This window comes from Oryctolagus cuniculus, chromosome X, assembly GCF_051225735.1.
Source record: "Oryctolagus cuniculus isolate XC-2025 breed Fujian yellow rabbit chromosome X, ASM5122573v1, whole genome shotgun sequence".
Classification (NCBI taxonomy): Eukaryota; Metazoa; Chordata; class Mammalia; order Lagomorpha; family Leporidae; genus Oryctolagus; species Oryctolagus cuniculus.
The window spans coordinates 85740248-85756893 of record NC_142888.1 but is presented as its reverse complement, the minus strand read 5'-3'; the positions used below and the strand labels follow the sequence as shown (position 1 = coordinate 85756893).

The window sequence follows — 16646 nt, the reverse complement described above, 5'->3', positions numbered from 1 at the left end:
TCGGACAAGAACACAGACTTTTGTGTGTGAATTTAAGTCTTAGTATGGCTACTTAGTAACTGTGATCTTAAGAAAATCCTCTCTGAAGTTCAACTTCATCACTTGTAAAATGCTTATAATACTGCCACTGTCTAGTAGGTCTGATTTAAGGCTTAAAAGTACAAAAATGTATAAAAATAATTAGCACAAGTACTGGCACAAATAACCCATCAAAAACTACTATCTACTAAGGACTTCTGTTTATGGGCAAGATGAAGTAATAAGCATGCTTTACCCTGTCGCCCCCCAGCCCCACTGAACAGTTATAAAAGTTAGACAGAATATACAGTTTATCTGAAGACTGCAAAAAGTAAATGGTAGCATATAGTCCCGAATTTCAAATGACAAACAAATCATACCCAGACACAGCATAATCAAATTGCTGAAAATAAGGAGAGAAAAATAAAGATTTTTTAAAAACCCTTACATTTATGGTCAATTTATTTTCCACATTAAGACAATTCAATAGCAAAGAATAGTCTTCTCAATTAAAAGTGCTAGGATAATTGGATATTCATAAGCAAAGAGATGACTGTAACCCCAACTCTCCCCAGCTTTGCATTAGCTTTGAAAACTAACAGTCTAGCAACTGAAGTAGGTGCAAAATCCAGCAGCATAGCTAACATAGGAGGGGTAGAACAGTTCTGGAACTTCTTAAACGTCCCATCTTCAAAGAATTTTCACTGTTTGGCTTGCCTAGTTTCTCATTCACTGAAAACCTACATTATGGGGAATTGTCTCTGAACTGGCTCCTACTCAAGTGGCTCATACTCATTCTCAGGGCATTTGTCAAAATCGTTGAATGGGAACCGTGCAACACTGTAGCTGCTTGAGATGACATTAACCTTTGGGATAAACAAAAGGCTTACCACCACCACCACAACAACAAAAAAACACAACAAGCAAACCAAAAACCAAAAGAAGTAGAGGAATAAGGAAATAGCACTTACAATTTAAGACATATAGAAAGCAAACAGCAAAAAGGAAGATTTAAATTGTATCTTATTAACAAATTCCAATGAAATACACTAAATGAACTAAATATTCAAAAAGCAGAGATTTGAAGGACAGATTTAAAAAGAAAATATTGATTCCACTATTACCTGTGAATAACAACACACTCTAGATTCAAAAAAAAAAATTGACTGAAAGGAAAAGGCTAAAAAAAGATGTCCCATGAAAATAGAAACCAAAGTAGAGCCAGGCTTTAGAAATTTGAGTCTTCCTTTTACCTTGATCAGTCTAGTCAAAGGACTGTGATTTTGGTGATCCTTTCAAAGAATGTACTTTTGGTTTTGTTGATTTTTCTCTATTTTTATTCTCCATTTCATTTATTTTTGCCCCAACCTTTATTATTTCCTTTCTTTAGCTTGATTTGGTTTTAGTTTTCATTTTATAATTTTTAAAAGACTTATTTATTTACTCTAACAACAGTTACAGAGATAGAAGGAGAGGCAAAGATCTTCGACCTGCTGGTTCACTCCCCAAGTGGCTGCAAAGGCCTTGGCTGAGCCAGGAGCTTTATCAGGATCTCCCACATCAGTGGCAGGGGCCCAAACAACTGGGGCCACCTTCTCTTACTTTTCCCAGGCTATTAACAGGGAGCTTTATCAAAAGTGGAACAGCTGGGACACAAACCAGCACTCATAAGGAATGCTGGCATTGTAGCATTATCTGCTATGCCACAACACTGGTCCCCTGTTTTGTAATTTTTTAAAAAAGATTTATTTATGGGGCTGACATTGTGGCATGGTTGTTAAACCATCACCTGTGACGCCAATATCCCATATGAGTGCAGGTTCAAACCCTGGCTGCTCCACTTCTTATCGAGCTCCCTGCTAACGTGCCTGGGAAAGCAGCAGAAGATGGCCCCAAGTGCTCGGGCTTCTGCCACCTGCCCGTGGGAGACCTGGGTGACAGAGAGAGAGAGAGATCTTCCATCTGCTAGTTCATGCTCCAAATGGCCACAGTAGGTGGGGCTGGGCCAAGATAAAGACAGGAGCCAGAATCTCCATCTTGTTCTGCCACATGGGTGGGTGGCAGGGGCTCAAATATTTGGGCCTCCTCTGTGGTCCTCCCAGCCACATTAACAGGAAGCTGGATCATTAGTAGAATAGCAAGGACTTGAATTGGCATTCCCATATATGAGATGACAGCATTGCAAGCAATGTTTGACCAACTGCGCTACAACACTGGCTCCTTTTTTTTTATAATTTCTAAAAGTGGAACTGTCCATTATTAATTTTATCAATATGCACATTAATAAGTATAAATATCCTCCTAGACACTGCTTTTACTGCATCCTAAAATTTTTTGATACATTAAGATCACTCATTTGAAAAATATGCTTTAATGTCCCTTGTAATTTCTTCTTATCTATCAACTATTCAGTAGAGTGTTAATTTCCACATTTGTAAATTTCTTAAATGTACTGTCAATGATTTTTAATTTCATTCCATTATAAATGTAAGTTGCAAGAATGGGCATTCTTGGCCGGCGCCGTGGCTCAATAGGCTAATCCTCCACCTTGCGGCGCCGGCACACCGGGTTCTAGTCCCGGTTGGGGCGCCGGATTCTGTCCCGGTTGCCCCTCTTCCAGGCCAGCTCTCTGCTATGGCCAGGGAGTGCAGTGGAGGATGGCCCAGGTGCTTGGGCCCTGCACCCCATGGGAGACCAGGAAAAGCACCTGGCTCCTGGCTCCTGCCAGGATCAGCGCGGTGCGCCGGCTGCAGCGGCGGCCATTGGAGGGTGAACCAACGGCAAAAGGAAGACCTTTCTCTCTCTGTCTCTCTCTCTCACTGTCCACTCTGCCTGTCAAAAAAAAAAAAAAAAAAAAAAAAAGAATGGGCATTCTTGCCTTATTCCTGATCTTGAGAGACAATTTTCAGTCTTTTACCATTAATTATGATATTAAGTATTAACATACAAATCTGGCCAATTGATTTCTGGCAAAAACACAGAGGCAAACAAATGGAGGAAGGATACTGTTTTAAATAGTTGAAAATGAAATAAATGCACATTATAAGCAAAAAAGTAAAATTTAATTTCAACTTCACATCTTATATAAATATCAAGTCCAAATGGGCTTTTCAGCCAGATCCGAGTGCCTTTAGGGCTGATTCTGAGGCCAGAGTGCTATTTAGGACATCCGCCATTCTATGAGTCTGCTGAGTATCTCACTTCCCATGTTGGATCACTCTCCCCTTTATTTATTCTATCGGTTGGTGTTAGCAGATACTAGACTTGTTTATGTGCTCCCTTTGACTCTTAGTCCTTTCATTATGATCAATTGTGAACTGAAATTGATCACTTGGAGTAGTGAGATGGCATTGGCACATGCCACCTTGATGGGATTGAATTGGAATCCCCTGGTATGTTTCCAACTCTACCAATTGGGGCAAGTCAGCCCGAGCATGTCCCAAATTATACATCTCTTCCCTCTCTTATTCCCACTCTTATGTTTAACAGGGATCACATTTCAGTTAATTTTCAACACTTAAGAATAACTGTGTGATAATTACAGAATTAAACCAGTCATATTAAGTAGAACAGACAAAAAAAAAATACTATGAGGGATAATGTATTAAGTTGTCCATTAGCAGTCAGAGCTATGCTGATCAAGTCACCATTTCTCATAGTGTCCATTTCACTTCAGGAGGTTTCCTTTTTGGTGTTGAGTCAGTTGTCACCGATCAGGGAGAACATATGGTATTTGTCCCTTTGGGACTGGCTTACTTCACTCAGCATGATGTGTTCCAGCACTCTGGCCTCAGAATCAGCCCTAAAGGCACTCGGATCTGGCTGAAAAGCCCATGAGAGTATTTCAGGCATGGAAAGCCAAGACACTCTGGCAAAAAGATCTCTGTGAGTGAGATCCCAGTGGAAAGAACAGGTCTTCAAAGAGGGAGGTGCCTTTCTCTGAAGGGAGGAGAGAACCTCCACTTTGACTATGACCGTGTCTAAACAAGATAAGAGTCGGAGAACTCAAGGGGCTTCCATAGCCTTGGAAACTCATAACTGGTGCATAGGGAGATTACTGATGCCATAAACAGGAGTGTCAATTGGTAAAGTCAACAACAGGAGTCACTGTGCACTTACTCCTCATGTAGGATCTCGGTCCTTAACGTGCTGTACACTGAGGCTTAATGCTATAACGAGTACTCAAACAGTATATTTCACTTTGTGTTTCTATGGGGGTGCAAACGACTGAAATCTTTACTTAATGTACACTAAACTGATCTTCTGTAAAAAAAAAAAAAAAAAAAAAAAAAAAAAAAAAAAAAAAAAGAAAGAAATTTTCAATTCCCAACTTGACTCTCACTGGGATTAAACATGACAATAGGTCTGATCTGATTTCATCATCATTTAAAAAAAATCATCTATTATTTTTCACTTTATGTTTCTGTGTGGGAGCAAACTGTTGAAATACTTACTTAAGGTATACTAAGCTGATCTTCTGTATATTAAGATAATCGAAAATGAATCTTGATGTGAATGGAAGGGGAGAGGGAGTGGGAAAGGGGAGGGTTGTTGGTGGGAGGGACGGTATGGGGGGGGAAGCCATTGTAACCCATGAGTCGTACTTTGGAAATTTATATTCATTAAATAAAAGATAAAAAAAAAAAAAGTCCAAATGAATCAGAGATCTAAATTTAAAATGTACAACTACAAAACTGTTAAAAGAAAACAGAAAGATATTTTTCATGAATATGTGTTAGGCAGAATTCTTAGACATATGTATATATTAAAAGCATGATCTATGAAAAAATAATTGATAAACTGGATTTTATAAAAATTTCAAACATTTGCTCCGACATGAAAGATATATACACTAAAAGCTACAAAATGCTGCTGAAAAAAATTAAAGAAGACACAAACAGAAAGAGATCCTACATTTATGGATTAGAAGATTTAATGCTATTAAGATGTCAATTCTAACCAAGGCAGTCTACAGATTCAATGCAATCCCTACCAAAGTCTCAATGACATTTTCTTCCCAGAAGTAGAAAAAATCTATTTTAATAGTCATATAGTACCTCAAGGGACTTCCAACAAGCCAAAAACAATGTCAAAAAGGGAGAACAAAGTTGGAGATATTACGCTTCCTCATTTCAAAACTCCCTACAAAGCTTCAATAATTAAAATAGCACGGTACTAGCATAAAGTCAGATACATGGGGAACAGAATAGAGATCCAAGAAGTAAACCCTTGCACATATTGATAAAATGATTTTTGAACAGAGTGTCAAAATCACTCGGTGTGGAAAGAATAGTTTTTTTCAACAGGTGGTACTAAGAAAATTGTATATCAACACAAAAAAATGAAGTTGGATCCTTACCTCAAACAATACACAACAATTAACTTAAAACAGACTAGAGACCTAAATGTAAGAGCTAAACTATATATGTATTTTTTATTTATTTATTTGAAAGAGGCAGAGACAAAGAGAGAAACCTCCCACCCACTCATTCGCTCCCTAAATGTCGGGAAGCTGGGAACTCAATAGTGTTGGGACTCAACTATTTATACCATCCCTGGAGGCCTCCATGGACATTAGCAGAACACTGGAAATAGGGGGCAGAGCCAGTATTCAAACCCAGGCACTCTTATGGGATATGGATGTCTCAAGTGGCATCTTAATTGCTGCACCAAATGCCCACCCCTAGAGCTAAAACCATAAAACTCTTAAAATAACATTGGGAGGAAAAGCTTCATGACATTGGATGTGGCAATAATTTCTCAGATATGACACAAAAAGCAAACAAAACAAAAGAAAAATAGACAAGTTAATCTTCATGAGAATTAAAAACTATCGAAGAACACCACCAACAATGTGAAAACACAATCTATGAATGGGCTTGTCAATCATTTATCTTAAGAGGGATTAATATATAGAAAATAGGTAGTACTTCAAAAACTCAACAAATGAACAGCAACCCATTTAAAAATTGGGCAAAGGACTTGAACAGATATTTCTCCAAAGAATATATACAAATTGTCAAAAAGCATATGAAAAGATGCTCATCAGTGCTAACCATCAGGAAAATGCAAATAAAACCACAATGATCGGTGGGTGTTGTGGTACAGCCAGTTAATCTGCTGCTTGGGATGCCTGCATTCCGTATCAGAGTATCTGGAATAAAGTCCCAAACCAGCTTCCTGCTAATATGTACCCTGGGAAAAGCAGATGATGGCTCAAGTACTTGGGTTCCTGTCATCCATGTGAGAGACCTGCTTGAAGTTTCTGGCTTCTGGGTTAGTCCTGGCCCATATGGGGCTGTTGCAGCCATTTGGGGAGTGAGAGCTCTCTGTCTCCCTCTTTCTCTCTCCTCTGCCTTTCAAATAAATAAAAATAAATGAATTTTAAAATATCACCTAATATCCATTAAGATGGTCATTATACAAAAAAATTAAAAATAACAATTTTTGCTGAGAGTGTGAAGAAATGAGAACCCTTGTGCATTGCTGGTCAGAAGGTAAAATGATATAGTCTCTGGAAAACATGGCAGTTCCTCAAAAAACTATATGGGGAACTATAATATGAGGGGACATTAAAAATTTTATGAAAAAGTGGAATTAAAAGAAAACATTCACTTTCCATGAACTTTCTGAAGCCTTTTGTATTATCCAGCAATTCCACTTCTGGAAATATACCCAAAAGAATTGAAAGTAGATATTCAACAGATATTTGTACACCTGTGTTTGTAGAAGCATTATTCACAATAGCTAAAACAAGGAAGCAACATAAGTGTCCAGTGATGGCCAATGAATAAACAAAACATGATACAAACATACAACAGAATATTATTTAGCCTTAAAAAGGAAAGAAATTCTGACACGTTATAACACAAATGAGCCTTAAAGATATTACATTAAGTAAAATAAGATAGTGACAAAAGGACAAATATTTTATGTTTCCACTTTTATGAGGTACCTAGAGTAGTCAAATTTATAGAAAGACAGTGGTTCCCACAGGATGGAGAAAGGAAAAATGGGAGTTAGTGTTTAATAGGTACAAAGTTTCAGTTTGGGTAGATGAGAAAGTTTTGGAGATAGATGATTGTGTTGGCTGCAAAAAAGTGTAAATGTATCTAATGCCACAGAACTAAACATTTAAAAATTGGATAAAATACTAAGTTTTGTGTTATATAGATTTTATAATAAAAATTTACAAAAACATGGCTAAGAGAATGAAAAGACAAGCTATACAGACTGAGAGAAAATACTTGTAAATCACATATCCAACAAAGGTTTGTGTTGGGAATACATGAAGTACCCTCAAAATCATCAGGAAGAAAATAAATAACCAATCATAAAATGGCAAAGATCTGAACAGACATTTTAGCAAACAGGATATAAAGATGGCAAATAAGCACATGAAAAGATGTTCAACATCATTAGCCATAAAGGAAATGCAAATTAAAACTATGATGAGGTATTTCACACCTATTAAAATAACCAAAATAAATACTGACAATACCAAATACTGACAAAGATGTAGAGCAACTGGAACTCTCATACATTGCTGGTGGAAATGCAAAATGGTACAGCCACTCTGGAAAATGATTGGCAGTTCCATATAAAGTTAAATGTGCACTTACCATATGACCCAGTAATCTCACTTCTAGATATTTACCTTAGAGAAATAAAAACTTGTGTTCATACAAAACCCATACAAGAATGTTCACATCAATATTATTCATAACCACCATAATCTGGAAACAATCCAAATGTATTTCAATGGATAAATGGATAAACAAGCTCTGGAACATTCATACAATGAAATGCTGCTCAGAAAAATGAACAGGATATTGATAGACACAACAATTTGGATGAGCCTCAAAGACTCATGCTGAGTGAAAGAAGCCAGACTCACAAGGTTACAGAGTCTATAATTCCATTCAGATGATTATACTCTCTAAAAGATAATACTACAGAGATGGAGAACAGATCAGTGATTGTTAGAGATTATGGGTGGGGATGGGAGTGATTAAAAAGGGATAGTATGAGGGAGTTTTTTTAGAGTGATGGAGTTGTTCTCTATCCTGATTGTGGTGATGGTCACATAAATCTACATGATTTACAATTCATAGAATTGTATACCAAAAAAAGCCCATGCAATTTTATTATAAGTTCATTTCAAAAATAAAAGAAAATATTAGCTATTATATTAGCATCATTGTAATCATCAATAGAACAAAAACATTCAGAATTCTTTATTAAATGGGATCTAAAAATCATTAAAGTCAATTTATGTCTGGCAGAATAATGTAAAGGTATAGAAAACAACAACAACAACACTAAAAGTTGCTTTACAACGTCTACTAACTCCTCTCTCTGATATTCTGTATCAGTAAAATATGTTCTCTCTAGATAATTTCCTATAAACATTGTGATATACTGAATATGGAATTAAATAAGTGCTCAACTTAGAAGTCTGGGGTCCTAGTCACATTCCTAAATCTAACACTGTAAGAAAACTCTCGACTTGCCTTTTGTGCCTAATTTTATCTTCCTCTTCATTGAGGTCATGTACTTGTCTGCACTTGTCTTTTTGTGGTATGCTGTGAAGGGTTTAAATAAAGCAAGGAGTTTCAAAGATAGGAAACAGAACAGATTCATACACCACCCCCCCTCCCCACCCCAAATAACAGGTACTACTCTAAGTGATTTACATGTAATAGCTCATATAATCCTCCTAACAACCCTATAATACAGCTACTATTAATACTCTGATTTTGCAGACAAAAAAAAATGGAAGCATGGAGAAGTAACTTGACCAGCATCTCATAGTTAGTAAGTGGGGGAGTCAGGATTTTCCCAGGCATTCAGCCTCCAGAGTCCATGTTCTTAAACAGTATAAATTCTTTCCACAAAATGCTGTTAATGTGTTCATTCCTTCCTTCCCACTAATGAATCGTTCAATCAACTCATGCCTTTAATATATCGTCTAAGCAGAGATGATTCCCGATTCTATATATTTAGTTCTAACCTCTCCTGAGCTTCACTGCTGTATTACCAATTAACTGCCCCCTCAATATCTGCATTTGATGATCTTGCCATTCTCACAAATTTGACATGTTTAAAATCAAACTCATCATCCTTTTGCAAAATTTACACAAAAATAGCTTTCTCAATTTGTCAGTTAAGTTAGTTACACAGCCTTGAAATATCTGGGTTTTCTTTGACACATTCATTTCCACTCACCCTCCTCTTTTATTGGCAGTCAACAAGTTTATCAATTCTTCCTTTATAATGTCTCTTATAACCACGTATACCTCTCTTTCCAATCCCACTGCCATCATTCAAGGCCAGATCTTCAAGCCTGTCATACCTCTTAACCATTCTCCCTATTTCTAGTTCTTCCTCTATAAAATCCTATTTATTGGACTACTAGATTACTCTTATATGGCTTTTATCATATTACTCTTGACTTGAAAACCTTTAACACATTCAAACTAACTGATTGAGTAACTATGTATAGGTCTCTACTATCCACCAAGTGAAGTTCTAAATTCTTAGTCACCTTTCCAACTTTGTTACTCATTACTCTCCCAAATACTCCATAGTACTCACATCCTCTGTTGCACCTGAGGCCCCGATCAGTATCAAAAGAAAGTTTAAATCTTACCTCCTCTGAGAGGCCTTCTGCCTTCATGCCAATACACAAGTAGCCTTCCCTCCTTTGAACTCCCACAGCACTTAGTGGTGTTATCTAGCATTGTTACTAAATGTTATATTTATCTCTCCAACCACACTGTACTTGACACAAGGTAAAGAATTGTTTCTGAAATTTCTGTGCACCTTCCACAGTGCATGGTAAAACTTATCTGTTAAATTAATTCTTTAAGGGAAAGACATAGTATTTATCTACATATTCTGTTCACTAGCTCACCTCACTTCCGTTTCTAGTGTCCTCTGTCATTCCCCGCTGTGCCTTGTACTTCTGTCACACTGGATTTTTCATTGTTTTCCAGACCCACACGTTCCTTTTACAATCTTATTCATATTCACTCTGTATCTGCATTACCCTTATCCCTTAATATACCTGACAAATGCCTTTTTATCCATCAAGACTTAGTACAAATGTCAATTTCTGACTCCCCCAACTGGACTTCGATGCTCCGTGTTCTGTGTTCCCTCAGCATTTTATTCCAATCTCAGTGATACCAATTTCCACGGTGTCATGCAACTAACTGTGCACATATTTGTCTCTCTCATGGGATTATATATTCCGCAAGAGTAGTGATAGCTTGGTTTTTCCTACTCTCTTCACTAATTCTTCATATTTAATGTCCTGATGTTAAATCTTTCTCTCAGTGAGAGAACACATCAAAGTCAGTAGGGATCACATACCTTGGTAATAAAGAGCCTTAAGGAAGGAGTGACGATCAGCTCCCTGAAATAAAGACTTTTCTATTTCCATTTCCCGTCGGGTCAACTGTTTGCTCTTTGCAAATCTCTGTGGCAGGCAAAGGATGCGCTGACGCTCTGAGATCCTTTCTTCAATATCTTGGAGACGTTTCTGTATTGCTTCAGGAGTTGCCCTCAGTCTTGTCCTCTGAAACCAGAGGAATGAGATGGCATACGTCATAGAGGACACACCATGAAAGTGATGATCTGATGCCTCAACTAAGAAAGCTGATCAGGGCCCAGAAATAAACATTTATAAAAAATGTTAACTAAGAAGTCAAGGAAAAACTTCTTGTTACCAATGTTCCTATCCTAAAAATGAAAGATTGAGACACAAAGCTCAGTTTTCTGAAAACTAAAAAGGGAAAGGTTCTCAATGCCATAATGAAGAGGTCTCGTATTTTATTCTCCAGAAAACAATGTTGCTCCGCTCACCTTTTCACCTGACACATGGCTCTTCCAGATCAAGATTTCTGTTTCATTGAGCCCTAATTCCCTGAGAGAAGCAGTTTCCTGGTCCTTCTCATGCAGTGTCTGGAACTGGGACAAAGTCATAGTCCCAGCTGCTTCCTTCCCAAAGGGCCTGTACATAGTACCAGGAGCAAAACTCTCTTTCTTAGAGACACATCTGCAAAACAAGCAGGGAGACAGTAAGAACAAACTGAGGTTACCACAATGCACACACACGGGGGTCATCATTCTAGGAGGCACAATGGAACTCAGCAACAATTTCTTACATCTTATTTCTAACGCTGACACACCTCTGGAACAAAACGGAACTCTAGCAACAGTCCCTCATTCAGGGACTGAATCAACAGATTTTTTTTTTTTTTAGTACATATGCTGTATCAGAAACTGTGCTATATGCTGAGGCTCTAATAGATAAAATGACTCCTGCTTTTATGGAAGAACAGTAGAACAGAGGCAAATAAACAAGCATTGATAATATTTGGGTTATAAGTATTTTTTTTATTTTTTGACAGGCAGAGTGGACAGTGAGAGAGAGAGACAGAGAGAAAGGTCTTCCTTTTGCCGTTGGTTCACCCTCCAATGGCCGCTGCGGCCAGCAAGCTGCGGCCGGCGCACCGCGCTGATCCGGTGGCAGGAGCCAAGTACTTATCCTGGTCTCCCATGGGGTGCAGGGCCCAAGCACTTGGGCCATCCTCCACTGCACTCCCTGGCCACAGCAGAGAGCTGGCCTGGAAGAGGGGCAACCGGGACAGAATCCGGCGCCCCGACCGGGACTAGAACCCAGTGTGCCGGCGCAGCAAGGCAGAGGATTAGCCTAGTGAGCCGCGGCGCCGGCCGGGTTATAAGTATTATGTTAGTGAAAACTCAGGGTGTTGTAGGACACAGGAAAGGTACTCAGCTCAGACTTAATAGAATATGGGAGCCTTCTCAGATAAAGAGACAAAGAAACAAAACCCTGCCTAATAACCAGAAATTTGTCAAAGAAAGGGGGTAGGAGAGGAATGTTCCCTCTAGGTTTTGAGAGGGGGCACCTGGAGGCATGGGCTTATGACACTGTATCCGTTTGCAAAATCAATACCTACTCCTCAATGGAGACAGAGGTATCAAGTTGATGCTGAAGGAGGCTTTTCAGCTGTCTCTCCCCTTCTGTTTCCAGCTCCTCCAAGACACGCTCATCACTCTTCACACAGCTGTTTATCCTGGAGTAGATATAAGAATATATCCAGAAAGCAGAAGAGACAGAATCTCCAAATATTTTCCTTATCTATATTATCAACCATTAGTAACCCTATTTGCTCAAGGACACTTCTCTAGTAAGCATTTGCTAAATACCTATTTACACAAAGAACTAGGTACTTACGGAGCTCAAAGATAATACAAGACAGTCCCTATCTTCAAGAAGCCTGCAACTTCTTCAGACAAAAGAAACTTATGTGTATGTATGTGTTGTGCACAAAGGTCTGTAGGAGGGAGGGGGAAGATGGGAAGGGAAGAAAGAAAAAAAGTGAGAGGGAAAAGAGAGAGAGAATGAATAATGATACAGAGACACATATACCAAATTAGTAGCAGTTCACAGAAGAAAGAATTCAGAGCTAGAGTGGTAAAGGAAAATTTCAGAAAGGTATTCTCAAATTGGCATTGGAAGGACAGGGTGTGATGAAGTAAAGGAGAATTGGAAGTCTGAGTATGAAGAGACAGAAATGTGCACTGATGTGTAATGAGATGTTCCATTTAGCTGGCATTCACATTTGGGAGTACTGGAAGATGATCATAGAGGGTAAGTCTCAGATTGTGAAGGGCCAGATGAGGGACCCCTATATTTAATGTTATAGATATTATAAAGTAGTGATTAAGTGACGCAGTGCAAGTGATTGTTTAGGAAGAGAGATGTGGCTATTATGTGCCATATGAATTAGAAGAGAAAAAATCAGAACAACTCTTTACCAAACTACCAAAAGACAAAGTGATGAAGGTCTAGTCTGAAATGTTAATAGTGGAAATAGAAAGGAAGGGTTAGATGAGAGAGTTCTTTTGAAGGCAAGGGCAAGGAAGTCAAAGCTAACCCCCACATTTTAAGCTGTGAAATTCACACAATGATGGTGCTTGAAGCAAAGAAGCAGCTCCAGATGGAATAAGTGATTTGCGAAAGGGAAAGCCAGTATTGCCTTAGCTTTGTGAAATCAACCATACACCACAACTGAAACACTAGCATGAAGTATCTGGAATGCTATAAAAACATTGAGTCTGAGATGGCAGTATGAATGATTGGCTAGAAGGAAAATGAGAGATGATACAACTATTGAATAGAGTCTGAGGCTGAATAACAAAATTTCAAGTAAGCTGTGTTGATGAGGTTTGGAGCTATGAAAAAAGGAGATCTCCAAAGGACACAGTATAGAAAGAAATATGAAGAGGGTCATAACATTTTTTTGCTTAGAATCACTGTGTAGAAATCTGAGTAATGGATAGCATGAGCTAACTGACCCTAAATAACTGAAAATTGTTATTAGAGCATAAAGATATTTCTTAATGTTTATACCATTTAAGCATGCTTAATATTGAGTACTTTCCTTATAAAATAGCCCTTTCCTAGTGGGGTTATGATAAGGTCTAGAAAAAGTAACCCCTATGACTATTAGCATACTGTAGAACGATTTGGACTTATTTTGGGAAACTCAAAAATCTCTTTAGGTAGAGAGTTAGCTAAATTAATCAAGACACATGCATCTCAAAAAGAAATGCTGTTAAAAAAACAAGCAGGTCACAGAAAACCTCATGCAGTATTTGTAAAAAGTTGAAATGGGGAAAGTAGGAATATGTTTAAGGAAAAATTTATATGTGCTAAAATGAATTTTTAAAAAACATACAAAAAAGGAAGGGAATTATTAATTCAAAATTCCAGACAGTGATCACCTCCCAGGGAAGGGAAGCGAGGGAAGTAAACAGGAGACAAGGGAATTCTAAGGGACTGGTAATGTTCTACTCCTTAAATTTGTAGAGTGTGAGCCTTCGTTCGTTTTTAAATTGTATATATGCATTATTTTGCATGTGTGAGCTATCTCACCATGAAAAATTTCAAGGTTATTTTCAGACAAGGAAAATCAGAAACAGTTTTTTAAAAGATGCAAGGAACTGATAGTACAGGACAGCATATTAGAAACTATTTTAAATGCACCGCACTATCCCAGTGATGACTACTTGCACAAAACTATTTTAATGAGACCCTCTTTAAAGGCTTTCTGTCCTGCCAAAAATCGTGAGGCTCACACTCTCAACAATGACCCTCCAAGTTCTCACTGCCATTTACTGCGGGACCACGGCGGGGAGGGGGGGAAGGCTGCTCACAGCCACGCTTTCCTTCTATAAATACATCCTACCCGCTTTGTGCTTTCCTTCTAAATTTATAGAAACAATGTAGCACTTCTTTACTCTAAGATTTGAAAGCACTCCGTGGGGTCGCTACCCCCGCAAGTCTTCCTTAATATATACAGGCATCCTAAGCAAATGGGGCACATCCTGAGCCCCTGTACACCCTGAGTTCCGGTCTGAGGGTGAGGTAAGTTGGGGCGACAACGGGAGGAGCTGGCCTGGGTATTTCAGACACCGGGAACGTGCCAGCCAAGACCCATTTGCCTGAGTGGGTGCATCCGAAACACGAAGAAGCCGCAGTACCCAGCAAGTTCCCGGGGCCTAGGGCGGGAGGGGGCACATCAGGCCGAACCCGCCCCTGCACTGGCCCTTCCTGAACTTCGCCCCGCAGGCCTGTCCTTCCGCCCCCCCACCCCCCACCACCACCACCACCTCCGCGTTGGACTTCCCGCTTACAAGAAACCGCATCCTGAGAACCTGACACCTTCCAAACAGAAAGCGGTAACAGCCATTTTCAAAGTTAAAGGTAGAACAGAGGTCCCCATGCCGCCTGCTCCTCAGACAAGCCCTTACCTCTTCATGCTTCCACAGGCCCCTATCGCTAACTTGGGTGAATGGGCGAATAGGCCGCGGACCTCAAGTCCCAGAACTCTTAGCGGCAGACTCTAAGGGGGAATTGTGGTGGAGCGTGGAACTCTGGGAAATGTAGTACCAGAGAAACAGAAAGGGAAAACAGGTGTTGAGTGACTGCTACATGGTAACTGGTCCGAATATTTCTCATATGAGTTAAAGAAAACACTCAAAATATCCAGCTTCAAAACCAGAAGTAACCTTGGTCTTCTTGATTCTCTTATCCAATATTACTAAATCCTAGCTTTACTCTAACTTCCCTCAAATTGATCGCTGTCGACCCTGTTCTTCCCAGTAAAGCCACTAGTCCTCCTAGATGAGATAAAAGTCCACCCATGACATTTGCACTAACAGTTCTACATCTGTAAGACTTCTGAGTTCAGTCAGTTCAAAATCCGAAATCTGTATATATTCAAACTCATGAATGTTTTATTTGTAATTATAGTGAATCAAGAGAGAGGTATAGTATAGTGGTTAAAAGCATTGGCTCTTAGTTCCCAGTAATGGAAGTATAAATGTCTTTATAAGAAGAAAAAAGTTCAATCTCACTTAAAAGTGAGATGGAAATTTCATAGTAAACAGACTAATACTTCTGAAAACTACCCAGGTCATCCAAAGCAAGAAAACCCAAGATTTTGTCACAGCCATGAGGAACCAAAGGAGACATGATTACTAAATGTAATGTGATATCCTGGGTAGGATCTTGAAACAGAAAAAGGGCATTATGTAAAAACTAAGAAATTGTGATAAATAATGCACTTTAGTTAATAAGAGTTATTAGCTGTGATGAATGCACCAGTTATGTAAGATGTTAATACTAAGGTAAACTGGATGGAAGTATATAGTACTACGCATTATGCAAATTTTCTGTAGCTCTCAAAAACAAAGATAAAGTTTGAATTTTTTAAAGATTTATTTATTTGCTAGGCAGAGCTACACACACACACACACACACAGAGAGAGAGAGAGAGAGAGAAGTAGAGAGAACAGATCTTCCATCCACTGGTTCATTCTCCAAATGGCTGCAACTACAGGGGCTGGGTCAGGCCAAAGCCAGCAGCCAGGAGCTGCATCTGGGTCTCTTGTGTGGATGCATGGGCACAAAGACTTGGGCTATCCTTTACTGCTGTCCCAGGCACATTAGCAGGGAGCTAGATCAGAGGTGGAACAGCCGGGACTCAAACTGGCACCAGTATGGGTCTGCCAGCATCGCAGGCAGAGCTTATCCTGCTACACCACAGCACCAGCCTCAAATAAAGTTTAAATTTTAAAAGTACACTAAAATAAGACTTTTCACTTACCAGACTGTGAAAGATACAAAAGTTAGATAGTCTGCTTATTTGTGGAGATTGTGGAGAACAGGCACTCTCAATACATTGCTGGTTGGAACATAACCTGGTAAAACCACTGTGGAGGACAATTTTAGTTCACTACTGAAATCATATATGAATGTTCCCTTTAAAGTAGCAATTCAGTATCCATGAATACTATCCTCAGTACCTCATATACATTACCATTCATTGCAACATTTTTATAACAAAATATTGGAAAATAATACTCAAGAATATGTTACACAGCAGTTACAAATATTACAAAGTTCTCTATGGACTGCTATTGAAAATCTCCAAAATATATTTGGTGCAATAGCAATTTCCAGATAATGTGTATAGTATACTTCTATTTGTGTATCAAAAGGGAGAATGCTTTAAGATTTATTAATTTAT

The 16646-nt window shown here is 38.8% G+C and overlaps 1 protein-coding gene across 16 annotated transcripts in view; it reads right to left on the bottom strand.

The window, feature by feature from the left end:
* Positions 1-14988, bottom strand: part of RBM41 (RNA binding motif protein 41) — a 65355-nt gene extending 50367 nt beyond the window's left edge. For 4 of the 16 annotated variants that reach the window (XR_016227801.1, XM_017349920.4, XM_070067476.2 and 1 more), the window contains exons 1-5: positions 14866-14973; positions 12006-12122; positions 10888-11080; positions 10396-10600; positions 8532-8603 (exon numbers count right to left, since the gene is read on the bottom strand). Coding sequence is in view for 12 of the 16 variants with exons in the window: in XM_017349920.4 (XP_017205409.2) it covers positions 8532-8603; positions 10396-10600; positions 10888-11080; positions 12006-12122; positions 14866-14873 (595 nt within the window). In the remaining 4 variants the exon portion in view is untranslated. Of the gene's footprint in view, positions 1-8531; positions 8604-10395; positions 10601-10887; positions 11081-12005; positions 12123-14748 lie in introns of all 16 variants that reach the window. The other 12 variants (XR_016227799.1, XM_051827225.3, XM_051827227.3 and 9 more) reach the window with 4 other exon arrangements.
* Between the last annotated feature and the right edge of the window lie 1658 nt (positions 14989-16646).